Source organism: Hydractinia symbiolongicarpus, chromosome 8 (assembly GCF_029227915.1).
Source record: "Hydractinia symbiolongicarpus strain clone_291-10 chromosome 8, HSymV2.1, whole genome shotgun sequence".
NCBI classification, from domain to species: Eukaryota; Metazoa; Cnidaria; class Hydrozoa; order Anthoathecata; family Hydractiniidae; genus Hydractinia; species Hydractinia symbiolongicarpus.
In genome coordinates, this window is record NC_079882.1 from 7,080,609 (window position 1) to 7,104,625 (window position 24,017).

Sequence of the window (24,017 nt, forward strand, 5' to 3'; positions counted from 1 at the left end):
ACACAGAAGTCACAACTGATGTATGTAATGTATGTGCATGATTTAGATGATTAGGGGCTGAACAAAGGAAATGAACCTTGTGGCTTGCATATTTTTTGAAGGGCAACAGCCAAGTGTAATTAGCATTGAAGTTACTCTGAAGTCATCTATATATTTAAAATATATAATTAGTGAACCTAGCTATTTTTTTCATACTAAACTGTCTATACATGCTAACTGTACAAAAGCATATTAAACTGTCTATACATGCTAACTGGACAAAAGCAAAGTCACGTTCCGTTCATTTGACATGCACGGCTAAATTTTTTATTTATTGCTGTAAGATAATTTATCAGTGCATTTCCTCATTCTTAGCATTCTCTCCCTCACAAGCTACAATTGTTTTCATGCAGCCTTATTGTAAAAACAGCAGTTGTAACTGCAAATGCGATTCTTCACGCGATTCAACCATGAATCATCATAACAACGGCAACCAAATTTCTTCTTTTCGGCAAACACATATTCAAGCTTTTTATTGTAATAAAAACTTTGAAAATATAGTAATTGAGGTTGATATGTTTTATAAAATGGAATTGAATAGACCAGATGTTTCTACACAATACCAGGATACCACTTTTAATTTTTAAAGCAGTGGGGAAAGTTAACTAGACTTTAGAGCAGAGCCTATAAAAAGTCGTAGAAGTGCTCTTTAGAGAAATTTGAAGCTTTTCATGAAATGATTTTTCTTATGTTTATGTGTCGGCATCCCATTTTACATAATAAGGCTCTCAGGCCTTGCTTTGTAGCAAAAGTTTATTGTAAAAACGGCTTGTTAATAAATAGGACTATGTTTTTTCTGCCCTTATTATCTCGTGGTGATTGGATTATAAACGCTGATATTCAATGGCTGGCTAAGGCAGGCTGTAATTGGCATTTTCTGCAAACTTTTGTGAATAAACCATTGACAAATTATTGTCACATGCCACTTTACTCTGCATGATAAAACACCATTCAAAACTAACTAGATTTTGCAGATGGGGGGTTCTTTTTTTTCCTGCAGGAATTGAATTACAAGGGTGCCATTAAGCCAAATATGCCGTAAAAAGTGCGGGCGTTTACGGGTGAGTTCGACGTTTTGAAAAAATATCAGGTATTTGCCTGAAAGAAAAAAAGATTCAACACAAATGACTCCTGGAGAATTATTTTAAAAAAGTAAATTATTTAAAAACTATGTGGTAGCGTTTTTATGATTTTTTTATTAACTCCTTTTTCTTCAAACGCATTCTTTCAACTGCCGTCCGCCATGTTTAATTAGAAAAGTCGCCCGAACTCGCCTGTATATGTTGTTTCATATGAGAACAACAACTTTACCACCAGGACTATTTGCTTGTCACGAATGATATAAAGCTGGTTGGCCCCGATTATGTTTGTTCTATAAGTCTCAAATAATATCAGACTGTCCTACATAAATCTGCCTGCCCTTGATCATGTTTGTTTTTTAAGCAGCAAATGATATTAGACTGTTGTACATGAACTGTTCTGCCCTGATTATGTTCCTTTTATAAGTGCCAAATAATATTTACTAATTATGTATGGGACAAGCTGCCATACATAATCAGGGCAGCGTTTATTATCCGAGCAGAACAATATCAGTCAGGGAAAACTTTTAAATATGCTGTTACAGTATAAATAGTATGTTACCTTCCAATTAAACATTCAATAAAATTTGAATGCTTATATATGGCTCTTTTTCCCTGGTCGCATTGTGTTTTGTGTTTTAATGGAAGGAATAACTTTAAATGTAGTTTTGTTAATATAACCATGTTCATTTAACAAAGAGTTTATGAGATATAACAAGTTTTTAGCCAAGGTGTAGTTTATTTGGCTGTAGACAGCCATATTAAAATGTATACAATCAAAATAAGCAAGATAAAAATTGATACAATGCTGTTTCTTAGTTAGCTTTCTTGTTGTTTCGCTTTCTATTACTTTAACCTCCTGAGGCTTTCATCAAAAAGTATCGCTGTGACTTGTCGTCATCTTGCCTCTCATGCAGATTTAGCTGAATGTGAACAAGATGGATTTTGCCGCCTATTAAAGTAAGGGAGTTTCCGCATAAAAGCACATGTTCCCTACATCAATTTTTTTGATTGGTTTAAAATAATTGAAGGTGGTCATACATACTTCTTGTCACTAAAAAAGATACAAATTTTGGCTTAAGTGTGTGAATTTTGGAAAAAAATTGTTTTTAACAGTTTAAATAAGCTATTTACTGCTTAAATAGTATCGGATGCCTAATTAGGAGGCGTAGTTTATTTATATACCTTATTCCATAAAATTAACGAGTCAAGAAATTAACGCGAATTAAATTAACGTGAATTAAATTAACGGTCATGAAATTAACATGGTTCTTTTTTAAAATGCATTTAATTAATGCGAATTTGAGAAAAAGAGAAAAAAAAATTTAACAGTAACTGTTTTTGTATAGTATGAACTTAAAATTTTACAAAAATAGGTCCATGTTGATTTTTCAGTTAATTTTCCACTTGGATTAGAGTATAAAGATGATACAAAATCTATTTTAAGAATTATGGCTAAAAGGAGCACCGTTGAGCTATCATCCGATGAGAAAAAAATAATAATTTTTTTTTAAAAAATTATTATTTTGGCTTTAATATATTATAAAAGTCACCAAATTAACAGTATTTTAATTAGGGAGTCACGTTAATTAACGCTTAGTTTAGTTAATTAACGTGAATTTTGAAAAAACCACATGAATTTCATGACTCGTTAATTTCATGGAATATGGTATACTGTAACAGCATATTTAATAGTTTTCCCTGACAGAATATATGCCCAAATGTGCAAATTAGGATTTGATAGTTGCTTTAAAAGAAAAAAATATTTTTTTATCTTTTTATAAGTACTATATACATCTGTAATTTTATTAGTTAGTTTACTTACCTTCTTACTTACGAGAATGTAGGTTAGCTAGCAGCTTTATATAGGAGGAGGGTTATATAAAAGTCTAGCTAACTTGCCCCCACGTGATAAATAAATAAAAGATGGTATATATTCTAATTCCGAAATTGCAGCCGCCAAGGTAGTAAACACATGCTTATGCCCAGCAAAAATGAACCAAATTACCCCAAATCAAATTACTTCCACAGCACACGATGCTACTGTTCTGCCATCTTTGTTTGTTGGATATCACGTTATGCAATCTTGACGACGTACCCTGAGGTCTGGAATACGGAATCGCAGGGTGTCGCTCTTATTTTTGCTTACGCGTGCAACGGCGCAAAGACTAGAAACAAACAAAATCAGATCCTTCTAATATTTGACTTATGTACCAACTCCATTTTTTCACTTTTTGACAATCCCAGACGGCGAGAAAACCCAATTTTTGACAATAAATCTGTTGTTGTTAACCGTCAAATAAGCTTTAAAACTGCCATTTGCGATATTATTTTGCGGGGCTTTTTTTACTCCACAAGTTCGCAACAGTTAAACAAGAATTCGAATTTTTAATTAATAAGCTATCTTCATTCAATCAATCTACACCTAACTTATCTTTCTTGATATAATCACCCTTAAATAGTTGATATCCAGTAATTTTATGTCCTGTTATTTATGTTAGTAATCCCTCTAAATACTGGTCGTGTACCCGTGCAAGAGTTTTTAAAAAAACTAGGGTCCAATGTTGTTGTTGATAAAATATTTCAGGGTGTATCTTTAGGGTGTATCTTCTTTAACCTATAGTGGCCTAGTAACGAGGTTAACTACGAAGGCCCCTCTATGGCTCACCTCTCTTCTTACTAAAAACACTTCTCTTCTTAGTCAAAACACTTTCCCCTTTTTCCTCCGAAAACTTTTCTTCCGTTTGAAACATTTCTCTTTCAAAGTGTGAAACACTTCTCTTAATATATATTAACTAGTTATTTAAACCCGTAGAATAATTCACTTATTTTATCGCGCTTCTTATCACAAAAAGGTTTTTTGATAATTTCCTTAAAAAGGCTGAAAAAGAAACATTTTAAACAAAATCCCGTGGAGATATCCACTCAAAAATCATTTGTTGTGAGTTTCATTTTAAACACGCAAACAATTAAAACTTTTGAACGAAATTGACAACTATAATAACAACGTTAATTGTCTGTGACTTTACTCGTATAACAATTTACAACAAAGCTCCCGTCACGGTAAATTTAAATTCGCATGCAATAAAATTCCTAACTAATGAAATCACTATATTTTATTATTTGATTTGTTTTAACCAAACAGCGATAATCATTGTTCTTTTCGTCAAAACGGTTTGTTTTTAATTCCATCCAAGCGGGAATAAATACAACCAATATGTTTTTTATATAACAGTAGACAATAGACACGTGCTAAAGGGAATAACAAAAACTAATTACCCATGACTTTTGTGTAATAAAGTCATTACATAAAGGTTTTTATAAGAACAATAAAATAAATTAACCGTGACTTTTTTTAAAAGAAAAATTTTAAAACAGTTTGAAAAATAACACAAAAGACAGAATAAAAATAAAAGTTTAGCAAAAGTGACATGTTACCGTGGCTGTTTCTTTGGAAAAAACAACATATTCACTTTGCAAAAGTCACAGACAGAAAGACAGACAGAACTGGCGTATTATTATATAGACTAGTCGTTAGCCCGTGGATAAATCAACGGGGTCGCCCGTCCTTTCAATTTACCCGTCGCAACAAAGTGGATAAGAATTTATCGCATTTGTTATTCGTGTTTCCGTAGCACGATTTTCTAACTCAGCGGAGGGGTCTGCGCAGAGACAGACAGACGGAATACGGCTATTATTAAAGAGACTAGTCGTTAGCCCGAGGAAAAATCCACGGGTTCGCCCGTCCTTTCAATTTACCCGTCGCAACAAAGTGGATAAAAATATATCGCATTTGATATTCGTGTTTCCGTAACATCATTTTCTAACTCAGCGGGGGGTCCGCGCAGAGACAGACAGACAGAATACGGCTATTATAAAGAGACTAGTCGTTAGTCCGTAGAAAAATCCACGGGGTCGCCCGTCCTTTATATATCACATTTGCAACAAAGCGGACAGAAATATATCGCATTTGGTATTGATGCGCATTTTAAAAATTCCGTGTTTCCGTTACGGGACGGCGCTTTTGCGGACACACAGACAGACAGACGACGGCTATTATTAAAGAGATACGACATGTGTAAAATATATATGTGTATTTAATTAAATCTAAAAATTACATCATCATGTATAAAAACCTAAAATTACATATAATTAAAACATCGTCTAGTGGATTTCGTTAATACTAAAATCTATTTGTCATAATATCATACTTTTTGAAGTTATGCTATTATGAAAAAGTGTTAATATGTTACAGGCTAATTGTTCACTTAAAGTTGGCTTCTGTATCCGTATAAAATATGCTTTAAGAATTTTTTTTTAAAAAAAGAACCGAAGGCACTTTTGAAATTATTTTCCAAGTAAACGAGTAACCACTATATGCAACAATATGCACAGCTGGCTCTGACTTTCCTTTAATCGATTCATGCTCTCTCCAGCCTATTTCTGCATTACGAATTGTTTTGCCAATGTATTTCTTGCCTTACAAGCACACTCCTACGCATATAACACAGGATGGATATCTGTTTCTGTCTTTTAAAGGAAACAAAGATTCTAATTTCTTTGTTGATCATAATACGATAAAAATAAAACGGTCATCGTAAACTCATTAAGTTTGTTTATAAATTTCTTAACATCTTTTTCATTTTGTTCACAAAATGGTATTGCAAAATAGTAATTTTCATTTTTTTCAAATAGCCGATCAGGAATAATGTCCACCTCCTTTTCGTTATTTTTCAAACTATCAATGACACTTGATATGTAAGGGACATTCGCTTTCTTATATTTCTCTCGTATGTACTTTATTTCCTCTTTATTATTATTATTATTCCGATTATTTATACAGGGTAGCCACTGCAGTGTTGGAAACACTGTTATCAATGCGGGTCCTGTGTTCTGAATGTATACATTAAGTATACACCGGCAATACCTACCCAAATTTCCTCACATGGCATGGGTTGACCCGTAGCTGTGGTAAAGACACTTGCTAAACATGCCCGCGCTGTGGACCGAACCACGGACCTTGTGATTACGAAGTGAACTCCATAACCACAAGGCCACGCGCCATAAGCTGCTAGAGATTTTTTGTGCTCTGTGAAGGTCTCCATTTACAGCACTTCTTTTATATATTATCGGAACTGCCGACTTTCAATAGGTAGCTAATTTATTTTCATTTCGATATACCATTGCTTCAAATGTATTACCTTAATAATGTGTGTATCAAGATATTTCGTTGGGTTCTTCACGACGGTCAATTTTAATATTTGGGTGATAACTATTAAGTGCTTCAAATAATAAATCATGTACATCTCTTTTCCCTTTAGTACATACGTCATCGACAAACGGTTTGTAAAAATTTGGTTTTATGGATAATACTGTGTCACATTCCATTTTATTCATGTATATTCCCGAGAATATTATAGAAATGGGTCCTCCCATTGGGCAATCATCTAATTGTCCTAAAAATACTTCTCTTAATGTAACTCAAAAAATTCCTAGATTCAATTCTGGTCCGCAATGTTGATTGAGGAGCTGGAGTGTGATAACTCCCGTTTTTAAATAAAAAATTCTTCACTTTCTATCGCTCTAAACAAAAAACCTGTTGTTTTTTAACCTAAACCCTAATATTCTTATAAAGCACATTCTTGTAAAAGAAAAATCATGTAATTTGCTTAGGGGGCACAACCATAATTTTGAGGGCTCAAGGCATTCATTTGGCCATTCATTGTGTCTATTGAGAAGTAAAATTAACTACTCCGTTACTGAGCTGATTTGATTCGTGAGTGTTAGCTAAGGGTACTTTTTGCTAGCTAGGAGACCAGAGATAGGAAAATGTATGTTCTAGCGCAGTTGCATGCGCGCAATGCAGTGACGTCACGGCAAGTCACAACAAATCCGGCACCATACCATTCTTAGCCATGCCTAGCCATGCCTAGCAGGGTAAAGTCCCTAATAAGTAAGGACGTCATCAAAGTATACAGAATAAGAGGTCCAAAAATTTTCTAGCGCAATTTCCATAATATTCTACGCGCATAAAGGGAAATTCGCTATCATACAAAAATGAGTAAGGGGAAATTCCCTTGAGGGGAATAACCGCGTTAGTTTTGAGCAGAATGAAGTCCTCCGAAAATGTAAAAATTTTATACAATAAAAGAGAGAATGGAATCACATACGGTCAAAACAATTACGAGATATCGCAAAAGGTCGTGGACTAACAGGGTATTATAGGCTAGGTAAAGCCGAATTGGTTGCCTTGTTGGACGTACCGCAGAGGCCACCCAGAAGTTCCGGACAACGAAAGCCCGTAAGACCTATAACCATACTACCAACGCTGGAGGCCATGGATATTTTTGATACCCAAGAGATGTCGAAAAATCGTTCAGTTGTAAGTGATAAAATGCGGAAATGGTACAACTGGCTAGTTGATGCCGTCCCAAAGTCTATAAAAGAGGGGTCAAGAGTACCTATACAGCATTCAATCGCAGGGTGATGAGGCTCTATGGGAGGGTAGCAAATACAAGACCTACTCTGGATGATGAAGTCGAACAGGAGGCTAACCAGGACTATCTACATGAACAGCCAGGGCAAGATATCACACCATAGGAACATAAGCATGCTCTCCACAGGATCTTTCGGAGTTTCCGAATTCCTGGTATAGGAGGTGCCGACGTTGACGGGTATATCGGGATGGTCCGACCCAACGTGAAAACCTTAGTTGAGGGGCAGGTAGAAGACATGGGGTCAGCGAAGGTACGGATATTCCTATGGATTATGTGGAAGAAGAAGAAGACGAACCTGGGGGAGGCCAGCGATGAGGAGTATATTGAGGTAGGGAAGGTTTTCACCAGCAACATGACGTCAGTCTTCCAGGGCAACGACATGGATGACGTGCTGAATAGGATATTCGCCCAGGTGAAAACACATGTAGAAAATCCAGCATTACCCCAGAGTGGTTTCACAACCTCCAAAATACTATACCTCGACGTAGACTTCCACAAATTGAGACTAACAAGGGGTTTATCTTATATACAAGCACCTAAAAGGATAGCCTCCAAGAAGGGCATTATTAATCCAAAAAATGATGATGAGGAGTGTTTCAAGTGGGCCATCATCGCCAGCCTACATGATCAGGAGATTGAAAGGGATCCTCAAAGAATCAGCAAGCTGAGACCATACGTAGGCCAATATAATTGGGAAAGTATAGAGTTTCCTACAAGTATTAAGGATATATCAAAGTTCGAGGATAATGACAAGGAGATTGCGTTGAATCTATTGTAAATCACCGATGGCAAGAGGATCAATATCCTACGTCGATCAACGCATAACGGACGTGGCAAGCAGGTGAATCTAATATATATCACCGATGGCAAGAAGAATCACTACACAGCCATCAAAAGCCTATCGCGACTCCTTGGTATTGAGACCTCAAAAAATACAGCAAAAATGCACTTCTGCCTAAATTTTTTGCAGGCCTTCCCCACAATTATATCGAGGGACAAGCACTATAGGTACTGCATCAATTATGAGGCTGTTAAAATTACGATGCCAAATAAGGCTGAAAAATGGCTATACTACAGGGATGGCCAACAGCAATTCAAGGTACCATTTGCCATCTATGCAGACTTCGATAGTCTGCTAATTCCGGTAGAATATGCCAGGAATACCAAGACGTAAAGGCTGAGTAAGCATGTACCATCCGGCTGGTGTACCTATAGCACATTTGCCTAGGGAGATGTACCAGATCAGTAGTAATAGGGAGTTACCATAAGCGGTTTTTCAATTTTCCACGGTCAAACCCTTATAAAAATTACATACAGTTTTTTACTTGTGACGTCACAGATTTCATCATACCTCAAATGAGTAAAACAGGTCACGTGACCCCCACATCCATCAAATCTGCTGACATCACCAAAAACTTGTGACGTCACAGATTTTATCATACCTTAAATGAGTAAAAAGATCACGTGACCACGTGACATCATCAAAAATCTACGCATGCGCAAAACCTTCAACGATCGATAGCCTTCGGTCTGACAAAATCCCACGGTATTTTGAGTAGCAAGGAAATCCCCTACTCAAACCACGACTGCTGCTAGTTGAGGTTGAACTGTACTTATAATAAAAGAGAAATGAGTTGGTTCAAGAATGCAATCAGTAAACTATACAGCACTGTATCAGCGCCAGTAGCAGCAACTCACGACGCTCTTGCAGATCGATTACAGAGTGTGCGGGATACTGTTACTCTTTATTACAACAAGGCAAAGGAACAAATTTCGAGAGGGACAACACTGCACGACGAAGTCGAACAGGAAGCACAGAAGGACTACTACGACACGAGGACATCCAAGACGAATATCAGGGAATCGAAGACATTTAACATATTTTTGACGAAAATGACACAGAACTCTTGGAAGACAGAAATCGCGTCAAGACATGGCTGTTCAACAAAAATCTGAACCAACCACTGACAGATGCGATCATGCAAAAAATCACACCTCATATAGACATGCGCGTTAATGTTGTTTCTACAGTTGCAGCTGTGATATTTACCGAGGTGGGGGTGGCGTATCTTCCTATCACAAAACTAAGAGCTCCAAGTCGCTATCAAGCATCGCAGAGATCGAAGCTTTCATAGAAGAATGTGAAATGAAGCGTCTGGATCTGGAGAATGAGTTTTGGGGTAAGGCATATGTACCACCAGAACGAACCATCGAGACTCCTGGAGCATATGAAGGGAAACTTGTGTTTAACCACGTGCAAATTAAGTTGATCTCTACGAGAGAGCCTCTGTTGGGATGCAGCCCTCTTCCGGATTGGCTGCGAAAAACGAGGTGCATCTACGCTATGGATGGAAAAACGGAAAGAACCGACAATTTGTGCATGTTGCTATGCCTAGCTGTTCACTACCGGGGAGAGCGAAAACAGCTCTCGCACTAGCACGTCTATAGACAAAATCAGTACAAAAAAGGCTTAGACACAATCAATCTTGGTATGCGGGATGGGCACTGTTTCTACATAAAAAAGATGAATGTTTTAACACAACACTGGGAATGCGAGGTATGCGGCCAGCTTTTCACAAAAGCTTGCAATCTCATGCGGCATAAGAAGAACGAATGCGATGCGGTCAAGACGACAATCATTTGCAAAGGTGAGAATGTGAAACGTATGCTGAGCAAGTCGGAATAGGTCTTTTACGACGAGAACTTTAGGGGCGTGGCGTGTCAATGGATAGAGGTGATGTCAGAGCAGACGGGGAGGCACATACATCACGCGCTCTGTGGGCACGGAGGAGAACGAGTGATGCGAAATGTAGGGCACGAGTTGTGTAAAGTTGACAGTTATGACCCTATTTCGAAGACCGTCTACGAATACAACGGCTGCAAGTGGCACTGATTTCTCTGTCAACCGAAGAGATCCAATGTAGACAAGAATCGGTACGCTTCAACTAAGTATAAGGAAAATGAGATAAAAGATTTAGGTTATAACCTTGTCACAGCCTCGAAATGTGAAAATCCACCCAAAATCAACGTGGCAAAAAAAGACTTTTGACCATATTCTCACTACACCATTTTTGATTTCGAGGCGCTTTTGCTGCCCCTGAATCAGCGGCAAACAGCAGACCTGATGTACAGATCGGAGCATATTCCGATAAGTGTCGCCATTCACGATAGTCTTAAGGTTACTGTAAAGGAAAAAACTCACTTCATGAGTAGTCTCAGAAAAACCCTTATAATTTATCAATACTTTTATATTTTTTTTATGTTTTTTTGTTTCTGAATGCTTGATGAAAGACTTTTTTGATGGTGCTATTTTCATGAGATGGTAATTTTCCAAAAAGAAAATATAATAAAATAAACACACATCAACTTTTTTTCACCGTGCGTTTTAAAATGGCTTCTTTTTCCAAACGCGTGGTCGCAGACTTCTCGTTTTCGCACCATTATATTTAGCATAAAATAAATTCAAAAGGTTGCCCGGTTTTTTTTTTCTCTAATAACGTCGTTATGAAATTATTTGTAATTATATATAATCATTAAAAAAATGCATATTTTTTTCTTTCTGTCGTCATAATTCGCTAATCAGTAATTTATACAAAAAAATCCGGGAACCTTTTGGGCATAATTTATTCAGCTTTTCATTACCGAAAATTTCGATGAGCCAATGGAAAGCTTTCGGAAAAAGAGACCACAAACGTAAAGGCATGTATGCGAAAATTTACTAACGAGATATTTGTTTTTAAAGATTTTCGTAGGTGTTATAAAAATGTGTGAACTGAGTATGCAGAAAGATGATAGAAGTGCGAGCTTTTTCTTTATGCTGAATACGTGTGCACACGCTCAGAATTATTAATAGACAGAAGTCAGGGTTACAAGAGATAGCTCATATGCATATTCCTTAACTTTGATTTTTTTTAATTCGATAGTGAAAGTAAACTATCTAAAAAATATTATTATGCTTATTTTTATACGGGAGTTCCATATTATGCATAATGTTTACAAAAAATATGCTCAACTCATTTTGCACATATTTTTTCAAAGGTGTGAAGGATATAACACCTCTAAAAAGGCTTTTTCCAGAAGAAAGGGATGTTCCAAACATTTTCATAGACTATAAAATATGTCATTGGAAAGAGAAATTTTTTTCCTATATCTTATGAATTTTTTGCAAGAAACCTAAAAAAAATGTTTCCTTTACAGTAACCTTAACGGAGATCCAACGTTCCTTGAGCACCAGGATCCCAAGGTCTTGGTTAAACAGTTCGTTGAGCAGCTGGAAAAAAGACAATCCCTCATCGTCGAAGAAGTCGAGAGAATGTAACCGAGGCCTGACGACTTTGACATGCTTTCAAAGAGGGCTCAAGAAGCTTGGAACGAGTGGGTGAAACAGGTAGCGGTGATCGGTTTTAATAGTGGAAAGTATGACATCAACCTGATCAAGCGGTACTTGCCAAAGACGATAGCGAAAAGATCAGGGTAGCGAAGAACAACAACGACTACATGTTCCTCACAACCTCGAGGTTCAAATTTCTCGATATCAAGAATTTTCTTGCCCCTGGGATGAGCTATGACAGTAGGTGTAAGTCTCTGGAATGTAAGCTTGAAAAGCTCGTGTTTCCTTACGAATGGTTGTCAAACTAAGACAAGTTTAGCCATGTGGGCCCCGTCGAGCACGAGGACTTCCATAGTAGTCTTAGTGGGAAAAACACGCTATCTCCTGAAGAGTATGAAACATTTCGCGGAAAGTTTTACAAGCGATATTGCGTCACTATGGTGGAGTGGTTGCGCGAGTACAATCTAGCCGACGTGAAACCGTCCATTGAAGCCGTGGACAAGACAAGGCTGCAGTATTACGACGATGACATAGACATTTTGAAGGATGCGGTAAGCATTCCAGGCGTGTCGATGCGCTAAGTCTTGAACAAGACTCTACGGCTGAACCCAAAGTTAGAGCTCTACGCCCCAGAAGAGCCTTGTAAGCATAAGTGTAAAGAAGACTGCTTCAACAGCAACGCGGAGCTACGCGCTTTGCCACACAGTTCCAAGAAGCGCAAGGCTTGCAAAGATGTTCAAACATCATGCACAGAGTGCACGAAGAATGAGGCCTACGAGCTCTTGCAGACAGGGATGGTCGGTGGCCCAGCAATTGTCTTCTGTAGGTACCACGAGAGGGACGTGACGGGTATCAGATCTCATATCTACAAGGAGCCAAACAAATGCAACACCATTCTAGGGTATGCCGCCAACATGCTCTACCCTAGTACCCTGCTGGAAGACTTTCCGTGTGGGAAGGAAAAGCTAGTCAAGGTGTCTACACCGACATCGGCGCTCGAGATACTGACGCAAGGTGTTCAAAATGGATCGCTCTTCGGCTTTGCGCAAGTCGATATCGAGGTACCTCCGGAACTGTATGATAAATTCAGCGAGATGGCTCCGCTATTTGTGGTCAAGGAGATATCCGATGATCAAATTTTCGAGCACATGCAAGAGTACTTAAAAACTACGAGGCGCAAGTGTGTTTCAGGTACGCTTAAGCTACTAGGGTTGATGAAAGCTGAAAAGATCTTGTTTTATACGCCCGTACTGAAATGGTACGTTGACTATGGGTTGAAAGTGACTGCTTCTCACCAGTTTATCAAATACACTCGAGGTAAGCCATTTGCATGGTTTCCAAAAAAGATTGCAGATGCACGACGACAAGCGAATAAAGACCCTGAAAAGCGTATTGCGGAGATACAGCCAAGTTGAAGGGGAACTCGTTCTACGGAGCGATGAGATCCCCGTATCTCAAACAACTTGAAGAGATAGGAGATGCGTACGAGATCAGAGAAGGTAAGCACAAGGTCGGTAACGATAGAGCTTACCAATGTGGTATGGCCGTCTATCAGCTAGCGAAGTTGCGCATGCTCGCATTCTACTACGACGAGTACGTAGACTGTCGAGACTTTGAGTATTGCTACATGGATACGGACTCGGCTTATTTTGCCATCTCTGGAGAAGAGTTGCGAGATGTCGTTCGCCCTGAACGGACGAGTACGACAAAGACGTGAAAAACTGGCTTGTCATCGTTAAGTACTCGAGTCGAACGGGAGGGTTATTCAAAGCGGAATTCATCGGCTCTCGGATGATTGCCCTGAAAGCCAAGTGCTATTTCGTCGAAGGAAAAGAGGGTACCAAATTTTCATGCAAAGGGATGTCAAAGAAGCAGAATGCGGTGGCTTGGTCCAGGTACATGAGCACCTTAAAGGGGAGTTTAGACAATGCGAAAAACGTAGGTTTCTGGGTGCACAACCAGAGGATGGTCACGTACGAGCAAAACAAGCTAAGACTCTCAGCGTTCTACGATAAGCGGAAAATAATCCAGGATAGTATACATACGGTGCCTTTGGAGTTGTAAGTCGCGTATTTCTGAGTAGTGGAAAAGATTGTAGCGCGGTTGCTCAAACAAAATTCCAATAAATGGTGGAATTTTGTTTGTATATTGCGATAATTCTTCCGTACGTCTTGATCGTGCTCTGCTTTTGTCGTTATAGAAAGCTTCTAATAAAGATTTCTGCAATCCCAGAAATATTTGATGAAGTAGAAACACCAGTAGAAGCCTTCGAGCATCGCGAAAAACCTATCGACAAACGTCAAGCTTTGAAAGATGCTATACGGAAAGGCAAGGGGCATCTCTTGCCGAAAAAATATACAGAAGGCTTTGTTGACAAGGCGCCAGACGAGGCAGTCGACAAAGCATATACGGAATTTGTTCAACGTGAGATCCACGAGAAAATGGAAAAGACCGCAAAGGCACTGTCTTCACACGCCATTAGCATGTACGCCAAGGCCGTGGGGAATGTATTTCAACTCGATAGTGCTGAGGGTCTGAGAAAGAATATCGAGGAAGACCCAATCATCAAGGACTCTAAGGCAGATTTGGAGAATGGAAGACTCTATGGCAGATTTGGCGCTAGAAATTTCCCGAAGGCGGAGTACTCTTCGGGAAATTTCTAACGCCACTGTTATTCGCTGTGCATACGATTAATCACACACAGCTCTCCGTGAAAAAGGAAAACGACCGCCTAGCGGCTCAGCAAGAGCACGATCGAGAAGAAAAGAGTTAAAAGAAATGAGTGACGAGTCTACTAATCCAGTTCTAACCAAGAAGAAGAACGAAGGTCGTGTTGCTGCTGGTAAAAAATTTGCTGAATGGAACCGCAAGAATTAGCTTAGGAACTTAGAAAGTTCTTCATCAAATGACCAGGTTCGTGCATCAAGTGGACAGGTTCTTAAATCAAGTGGTCAAGTCCCACACAAGTCAAACGACGTATATCTCTATAGCGCTGGAGGTTTTGTTGTACTTGCTTGCATGGCAGCAGTTGGGGTCTATATCTTCCTAAGCAGCAGGATGGAAAAGAGCAGCCTGTTGAAGTTGAAGATCACCCTGCGACTCAGCAGCGTCAGCCTTCGCCCCGCGCCTCAACTTAAGATTTTTCAAATGCGTTAAGCTCGAATATATAATAAATGAGCAAAGAATATCAGAAAGAAGTCGTTGATTCTCTATGGGAATCTGTCAGACTAGTATCATATACTATTCTTCTAGCACTAGGTGCAAAAAAGACGCTGGGAGTTTCTAGGCCAGGAGCCAAGGTGGACCTGGAGGACGGTTTAAAGCTTGCTGGCTATATGACGGGAGCGATATTATTCAACGATTATGCGATAAAACAAGGCTGGTGTAAACGTTCCCTAATGCCTCCAAAATAAATAACTGTCCAGCGAAAAACAGTGTTTGCCCTCTACAAATTCGGCTTTGAAAAAAACGACTCTAGACATTGTCAAAGATTCACACACAGCAATCTTTACAGGGCCGACAAGCTGCGGGAAAACGCACCGTGTCTTGGATTTGCTTGAAAACTAGTACAAGCGACACTACTACAACATAGTGATACTATGCCATACCATACAGTGGAATAGCACATACCTCGAAAGATCTTCGCTATGGAAAGATGACAATGTATTTCTGCTAGACCCCAAGGATCAGCTCTTCTAATGGATAGGAAAATTGTCGTCGTTGCTAGCAGGCGAAGAAACATTGTTCATCATCGATGATATGATCGCTGACGAGAGTCTCGACAAAAAGCGTCAATCTTTACTTGAGCTTGCCATCAGTGGTAGACATTGCAAGCACAGTCTCTGGCTCCTCACACAGTCGTATACCGCCCTACCGAAGAACTTACGGAGACAAAAAAAGCAGTTATTCATGTGGTACCCCCATGAGCGGTCGGACATGAAGCTTATCGATGAGGAAACGAATCTAATCAGTGACTGGGAGACTACCAAGGCTCAACTCAAAAAGTCCAAGCATGCTTGCTTGTACGTGAGACTGGAGCACCCTAGAAGCTATGAAATTCTTGATAGATCAAGCACAGGCTGACTTTTGGGCGTTGCTACAGCGCTGCTTCTTCTTCTTGGTGCTGCGGATATAATGCGGATGTATGCGGATGTAACAGAGTACTCTCTGATGTCTTCACATGGTCAGGACCCGGCATGCCATGCTGGGGTAAAGGAAAGTCGTCCATACAAAAAGAATTTCGAATTCAAAAAGAATTACAAGTAGAAGATGTCTCTTGTAATGATTGATTATTTCGAAAGAAAACAAGTCCGATCATTTTATATCCAGGATAATGGTCAATGTATCGAAGCCTCCGATGTTTGGAGAGCTGTAGGATATAAACGAATGACTGGGGTGCAAGCCATTCAGAGATATGTTCCTGAAAAGTATAAAATGCGACTAGGTGACGCTATTACTGGTCTTGGGGGTGTACTCAGATCTGAGTGCACCCAGCCAAACACAGTTCTACGGACGGAACCAGACCTTTATTGCTTCCTCCTGAGGTGTGGTCAATCTGGAGCAGAACCATTTTTGGAGTGGGTTGTAGAGGAGGTGCTACCCATAGAAATGCGAAAGGTTGCTGCAACCATCGAAGAAAAAGGTACGGCCCTGGCGCTCCTTGAAGATAATCTCGAAGACAGGGATAGACAACTTATGGTGCTGGAGGACGATCTTGAGGAAAAAGATCGACAACTTGCAGTACAGAGCCAGGAAAATACAAGGTTTCGAGAAAGGTTTGTACTACATGTACGGGATTCAAGGAAAGACAATGTGATAATAATCCATCGGAAGCATACCGCGCAGGACGACGACGAGTATCACCATCTTCCGTTCTACTGTGCGCGTGTTCAAAGACGTGTTATTCCCACCAAAAGGAGATGGCTCAAAGAGAACTACCCAAATTCTGAAGAGATTGTAGTTATAGACAATCCTAATGGTATACACGCATTCAACAGATTCGAAGAGGAAGGGCACGTGGAGCGGTACCAATGCCACTTCAGTCTTATCGACCTCACTCGCGATGATTTGTACGATCTAGGTGTTCCAGCACTAGAAGACTAGGCTTGTGAGTCACCAAAACAGTTGCTGATATTCATTACATACCAAGAAGAAGCGATACTTCACCACTTTTTGACATGCTCTAGAGGTACTTCAACATCTTCTGGAATCAGCATCAATTCCTCTGCTACGAAATTTCGCTCAAGCGCTCCCGCGGAGCCGCTAGGCGACCGACCTTCAAGATAGTACAACAGACGGCTACCCGCTACAATGTGGTCCAACCTATACGTTTTCTTGCTCCACCAGGCGTCCATTGCACGTCTTCTCGCATCACCATGCTCTTCTCCTGGCTGCAGCAGATACAGGTGCAATCCATCCTCGGGTAGAGGCTTTTCCTCCGGATATTCTTCGCTTTTTGCCAGTGGGACTCCGTCTAGCTTGATCGCCTTCGAAGGTTTCATACCGATCATGGCAGTCTTGGTGTCGTTGAGACTTTTGACGATAGTGTAAAGGATTTTCACCAAGATGCTACTAGTCTCGTCAGAGACCAACTCTTGTGTATCCTGAGGTTTGAAGAGCCTCTCCGCAAGCACCTTGTTAAATGACTCGACAAAGGCCGTGAAAGTATGGTGGTACTTGGTGGTTACCCGCTTAATCTCCACCCCTTTGCTTTCTAACAGCTTCGTTACGTCTGACTTGAATTCTGACCCGTTGTCGCACTGAAAAATCTTCGGATAGCGGAGAGGTCCCGCTTTATAAATGTTCTTGATCATAGCAGCAACATCGCTGGTCTTTTTCGTACGCAAAGGCCTCTCCACCTTTCTATCTTAAAGCTATATCGATACCGGTGAGAATGTATTTGTACACGTTACCGTAGACTTTGTCATGAGGCATTTACAGCAAGTCAAACTGATGCATTTCATTAGGTTTTGTAATGGTAAAATGGGGATAGTTGATGCTTTTAGGTCCTCGAATATGTCTAAGTCATAAGAGTTGCCTAGACAGCCAGTGAGTGACCTTCTTTTTGGATAGTCCAGCTTCTAAGGATAGCAATTTAACGGCCTTCCGACCAGTCCAGAGATGTTCAGGGGTATAGTAAATTTTACTTAGTTTTTCCGCCTCCTTCTCTGTAGGGATATGTGTTACTCCTTTTGACATCTTTGTTAGATGTCCAAAGAACGTCTAGCGCGATCTGCAGCAACGCAGAGCTACGCGCTTTGCCACACAGTTTCAATTTTACATATACTTGTACGCTGCAAACCCAAGAAGGGCTAAGGATCCAACGATAAATGTCAGGTCGCTGTCTTGTTGTTGCTTGGAAGGTGTGTAAAAATCGGATAGTTTTGGAGCTTTTTTGATCGTTGCGATATAGTACTCCCTCATGCCTTCATCGAGCTTCTTCAAGTTCTCTCCAGCTTGCCTTTTCAGCTCTCGCTGATGGTTATATCAATCGATCTTTGCTTGTCTGTCACGCACCCACTGTTGCTAAGCTGCTTGAAGTCGTGCAATGGCTTCATCGTGCCGTTTCCTATAGAATAGAAAGTTGAATCCGCTGAATGCTAGAGCGTTGATAAGCGCCCCTGCGGCTATTACTGCTATAGTTGCCATTTATTCTGAGACGAAGCGGTTGCCCTTGGACATATTTTCGCTTGCCCACATAGGTTGAGAATTTGTATAGTGGAGCCGCCTCGCTACCTCGGCAAGCGACGGAGCACTGCCGTTTTCTTGATATTTAATCGGTATTTTGTGATTGATATGCATCCCTTTACCGTAATTTTCCCCAGTTCATCCTTTCAACAAACTGGACCTCAATATGGGCACGAAGTGTAGCCATATCGCACCCAAGGTACTCTTGAGAGCTTAGGGCTTTGTTTCCATACAGAGCCTCGTGCGTTCGACAACGAACAATATAAGCGAGATGCCCAGGAGGGTCACATATGAGGCAATATCGTCTCTTTTTTTCATGAGGGCAGATGTGACTCCCCTTGCAGTCCTTACAGATGGATTTTACCCTTTCATGGTCGCAAATCTGGCTGCCCTTGCAGTCCTTGCACCTTCATCTCTCTTTTTTGTGTGGGTATTTGCTACGTTCCCGTGATGCCTTCTTTTTGTCGAGGAATTTGATGCACATTTTTGTCCGTTGTCCGTTCCCCTTGATCCTAAAATTGTCTAGTGGTAAAGAGTGATTACAGTTTGAGCATTTGGCCTCTTCCATGTTGATTTTTTGTGTCTGCCACTAAGGTAAACACAAATTTCGATGGACACTCCTAATATTCCACAGGATGATAGCGCCCATCCAGAATGTTCAACTGAGCATCTTGAAGTAGGAAAACATAGCATTTAATATTCCCAGTTGTTCCATCGGCTTTCTTCGTCATGTGTAGGGTAATGCCGTCACTAAGGCGTTGCAGGGGTCTTCCAGAACCGTGCAGGCTGTGGTCAGGTGATGCTCGAAAATCAACAAACGTTGCATATATTTCCGTGAAGAACTTCCCAATCGTCACGTTAGAATCGTGGCTACGATCTGTTCTAGGTGACCTTTTGGAAGCATTGCATGCGAGTATAGTCCGCTAGGCTCACCCTCGACAGTGATTGAGATTTTTTTGATCTTTGGATTGTTAAAGACCTCGTTAGCGCCAGAGTAGGCCTTGACCTTCGAAGGGTCTACAAACAGCAGCAAGACACCTTTTAGACTTTTGGCAGGGGTGTCTATCTGCAAATTTTAGCTCGTATCAGCCTTTTTCATGATGACAACCTTACTTTGAAGTACTTTTTCAAAGGGTAGCGCAAGACGGCCGTACCGCGACATCATAGCGCTCGCAAGACCCTCGTGGTTCACCTTGTCAAACTCTAGTGCGATATTAGTGATCTTGTACGCGGCATCCGGTGCTTTCGCTTCAGTATTTCCAACAGCTGTTGTGCCTCCATCTTTGATAACGTCACCATATTATGCAAAATGTAGGACAAACTGCAGCCTGTCGTATAGCCCTGCCTGGTAGAACAGCAAGTCTCTTGTCAGTTCAAACTTTTTTCCTAGAGGAATACAAAAGGTGTTGCTATAGCCTGCCACGATTGCATTTTCTTCATCATTGCCTACATGATCAGTCGCTTTTACCTGTAGGGCGCGGATTGTACCATCGTTGGGATTGACCCCCTCTAGGATCAGGTTGTTTTCCCGATCATGTAGCCGCTGATATTCTGCACCTCGTTGCCATTCAAGGTTATGCAAAGATTTTGCTCCAAGGATTTATTTATATTGCTGACGATGGTGCGTTTCGTGTTTGTCCCCGTAAGTTCCAGATCGAAAAGTAGTTTGATACTCCCTGGAAAAATGACATCGTTCTGCCCTATGTTGGGGACTTTCACATGCTGCTTCTTTCCTTTCATTGCCAGTATTGTTTTAATCTCCGCGTAGGTAGCATATTACTTATAATTTATTATTAGCTGCAGATCGTTTCAAATAAATGCATTGCCGATTAATTCAATATACGAAGGAGACGACTTTACACCAGAGGAAAACATTCCAGATAAGGATGGGTCTTTCAGTAGGCCTGAGTACCAGCCTGATACCAGCTCCACGCTAACACTAGAAGAGCAGGGTCAATGCATGACAAGGCAGAGGGAAGTCCTACTAAAATCAAAGGTCGAGGATCTTTACGAACACCTTGGTGAGGAGCTGGGGCAGCCAATTGCGAGATATTACAACGAGTTTGAAGCACGAGGAAACCAGCTCCTTTTCGATGGTATAGAGATCACGAAAAGAAATAGTGAATTACAGAGCGTTGCCGAGATACCGAAGAGGTTAGGTACAAATCGCTTGCGTGCTATTGGCTTTACGGAGTATACAACACCAAACAAAGGCAGTAAAGTAATGGCTCAAAAACTCCTGAACAAGATTGTTCATGTCGAGGAGAAGGCGATGATATTGAAATGATGCCATTGCTAGGGAACGTCCTTCATGAAACGGAGAGCCTTATGGCAGAAACGTCATCCACCGGTGAAGCCTTCACAGAGCGTGAAAGAAGAGGGCTCAACCTCGAGCTTCAAACGCTAAGGGTTAACCTGAAGCACTTGAAAAGCAAGATGATCTTCTATGACAGCGAGATCGCTAAAGCAGAAGCCAAGGTACAAAGGCTTGAGGCAAAGAAAGCTGCACCTGGACTATCTATTATTATTTTATTATTATTTCATTTATTTAAAGTTGGTTTTACATAGTAAATGGTAAATACTAATTTACACCAACTAAAGTAAAAAATAAATAAACAAAAAAAACACAAAGATGTACCAAACATTAAAAATAAGAGACGAGAATAGCCGACTTATGTAGCCTACATGTGCAGAGATCTGAAAGATTAAGTGAGATAAGTTCCTTTTTAAAACTCTTGATGGAGAGAGAACTCTTCACTCTGTCAGGCAAAGAGTTTCATAACAAACAACTTCGAAACAAAAAAGATCTAGTACCAAAGCGTGTTGAACTTGTGGATGGTAAAAGTAGACTATTTTTGCTGCGCAAATTGTAACTGATACGTCTTATAGCGTAAAAAGACTGCATAAATGACGGATTTTCGTCTGTTAATGTTTTATAAATCTCTATGCAGATTATACGTAAATGCAGTTCGTGAATTTGCACACTGTTACAATTTACCAGCAAGTCCTGATAACTGGAATGATAGTCTTTTGTTACAGCTCTCAATGCACGTTTGTGTGTTGAAATGATTAATTTATACTGCACAGCACTGCAATACATCCATATAATGGGACAATAGGTAAATATTGATAAAATATAGAAATTAAGCAATAACTTTGAATGTTCAAAACTAATGAATCGTCTTATTCTGTGAAGACATCTGACATTGCTATTTCCTTTTTTACATAGATTAGAGATGTGCTCATTAAAAGTGAGACATCTATCAATAGTAATGCCTAATAATTTTACAGATTCCGATGCGACTAGGAAGTTATTGCTTATTCTTAGCGATAAAGTATCACTGTGTGGACAACCTAAAAACATCAGCTGAAATTTTGCTGGATTAGCAACCAATTGGTTGTTTTCAAACCAGGCTAATACGTTATTTAAGTCATGCTGAAGGTCAGCAATGACTTCATTTAATTGAGATCCACAAGTGTAGATTGTATTATCATCAGCAAAGTTGCAAATATCAGTTTTTTCAATAAATAATAATAAGTCATTTATAAATATATTAAACAGAAGTGGACCGAGAATAGAACCTTGTGGAACGCCGAAAACAATTGAGAGCCACTCACTAAAAGAACTGCAGATTTTGGTTCTTTGAAAACGTCCAGAGAAATAACTTTTCATAAGGTAAAGACTTTTTCTATCAAAACCATAAGCAGCCAATTTTGAGATTAAAAGGCCATGATCTATGGAATCAAATGCTTTTGACAAGTCCATTAAGACAGTTCCCACCACCCCAGACTTATCTAAGCACTGATGCCATTTACCAATTAGGCGAAATAGAGCATTTTGGGTGCTATATTTACTTCTAAAACCACATAATAATGATGAAAATATTGGTTGAAAATAGCTAGAAATCTGATTAAATAGAAGCCGTTCCAAAATTTTAGAAAAACTATTTAAAATACTAATTGGTCGGTAATTTTCTTTCCGAGAATTGGCACCCTTTTTGAAAACGGGAATAACTTCAGATAGTTTCAGTACTGATGGAAATATACCGTCAGTGATGCAAGAATTTATGCAGTTTGTAAGTGGCAAGCAAATTTTGTCTGCAACTATCTGAATTATTCTCGTTGGAATTGGGCCACTGACTGCCTTTTTTGCATTTAGGCTCAGTATCACTTTATGAACTTCCTCAGGATTAACAGGTAAAAAGGAGAAGTTTCTCTTCGTTTTTGAACGGATCTTTAAAACACTAGGGTGATCAGCATAATGGAGAAGGATAGAATCAAGTTCATTTAGAGATACTGAAGAGGCCACTTTGGATTTCCAGGGTTTTAAATCGAGTTTCCTTATTAAATCTATGAAATATTTATTAAACATTGTCGCTACTTCACCTTCATCAGAGATGAATTCATTTTTATCATCATCTAACAAAGAAATCTTTTCACTACCGCGAGATTTGTTCGAAAAAAAAGGTTTACAAGAGCTCCAAAAGTCTTTGGAATTGGTCTCGTGGGAATGAAAATATGATCTCTTTGCTGCTCTGTTCATATTTACAATAATGTTTCTTTGTTTTTTATAAAGCTTTATATATTTAGAGTCACCTGATTTATTAGCTTTATTTTTTTAGTAAGAGCGTTTCATGATGGCCTTCCTTATATTTCTAGTGATGTGAGGCTTTTGATTACCTCTTACTACTCGAATTTTTGCCGGTGCATGTCTATTTAGAACGTCTGTGAAGACGTTGTGAAAAGCATTAAAATTAGATTGATCAATAGCTAATAACTCAGATGAAAGGTCATACTCAAAATTTGTGCGATGAAAATTTCTGAAAGTTCTATATCTTATATATTTAGGTGAACATTTTATAAGAGACGATTTAAAAAATGTGAAAATCAGATGATGATGATCACTGACTCCAGTTTCAAAAGAGCCGCTCTTTTGAAAGCATCTATTTTTATTTGTGAGAATGAGATCAATGCATCTTCCATCATCCGATTTAAAACACGTAGGTGTTTTTATTAAACTAGATAAATTTAAATGTTCCATAAATTTCGACATATCATTGTGTGTAAAGACTTCGTTAAAATCTCTTAGAATTACAAAACTTTCGTAAAATGTTGAAAAATAATCCACTACGTTAATAATCTCATCAAGAAAATAATTGAGACATTGTTTTGGGTTACGATATATAGAAATAACAAGAAATGTTCTGTTCCTTAGTCGCAATTCAAAAGGAATACATTGAATATCCTCAGACAAAACAGGACATTTTAATTGGCGCGAAGGAATATCCTGCCTTATATAAACCATTAGACCTCCACTTTTATCTGTAACATCCAACCTATAAGGTTGTTTAAATGAAGAGACCGCAAATTGAGCCTCTGGGAATG

At 39.4% G+C, this 24,017-nt stretch overlaps 1 protein-coding gene across 1 annotated transcript; it reads right to left on the minus strand.

The window, feature by feature from the left end:
- Nucleotides 1-21,213: 21,213 nt before the first annotated feature.
- On the minus strand, nt 21,214-23,175 carry LOC130653672 (uncharacterized). Its single transcript, XM_057456190.1, has 3 exons — nt 22,215-23,175; nt 21,420-22,046; nt 21,214-21,227 (listed from the first exon to the last, which is right to left on the minus strand). Exons 1-3 carry the CDS (start codon nt 23,173-23,175, stop codon nt 21,214-21,216), a joined length of 1,602 nt encoding a protein of 533 aa, XP_057312173.1.
- Nucleotides 23,176-24,017: the final 842 nt, after the last annotated feature.

Coding starts and splice junctions, on each gene's coding strand:
- LOC130653672 (XM_057456190.1), bottom strand. CDS start 23,175: ATGAACAGAGCAGCAAAGAGATCATATTTTCATTCCCACGAGACCAAT. Junction 22,047..22,214: donor TGTTTTCGGCGTTCCACAAG/GTTCTATTCTCG, acceptor ATAACGTATTAG/CCTGGTTTGAAAACAACCAA.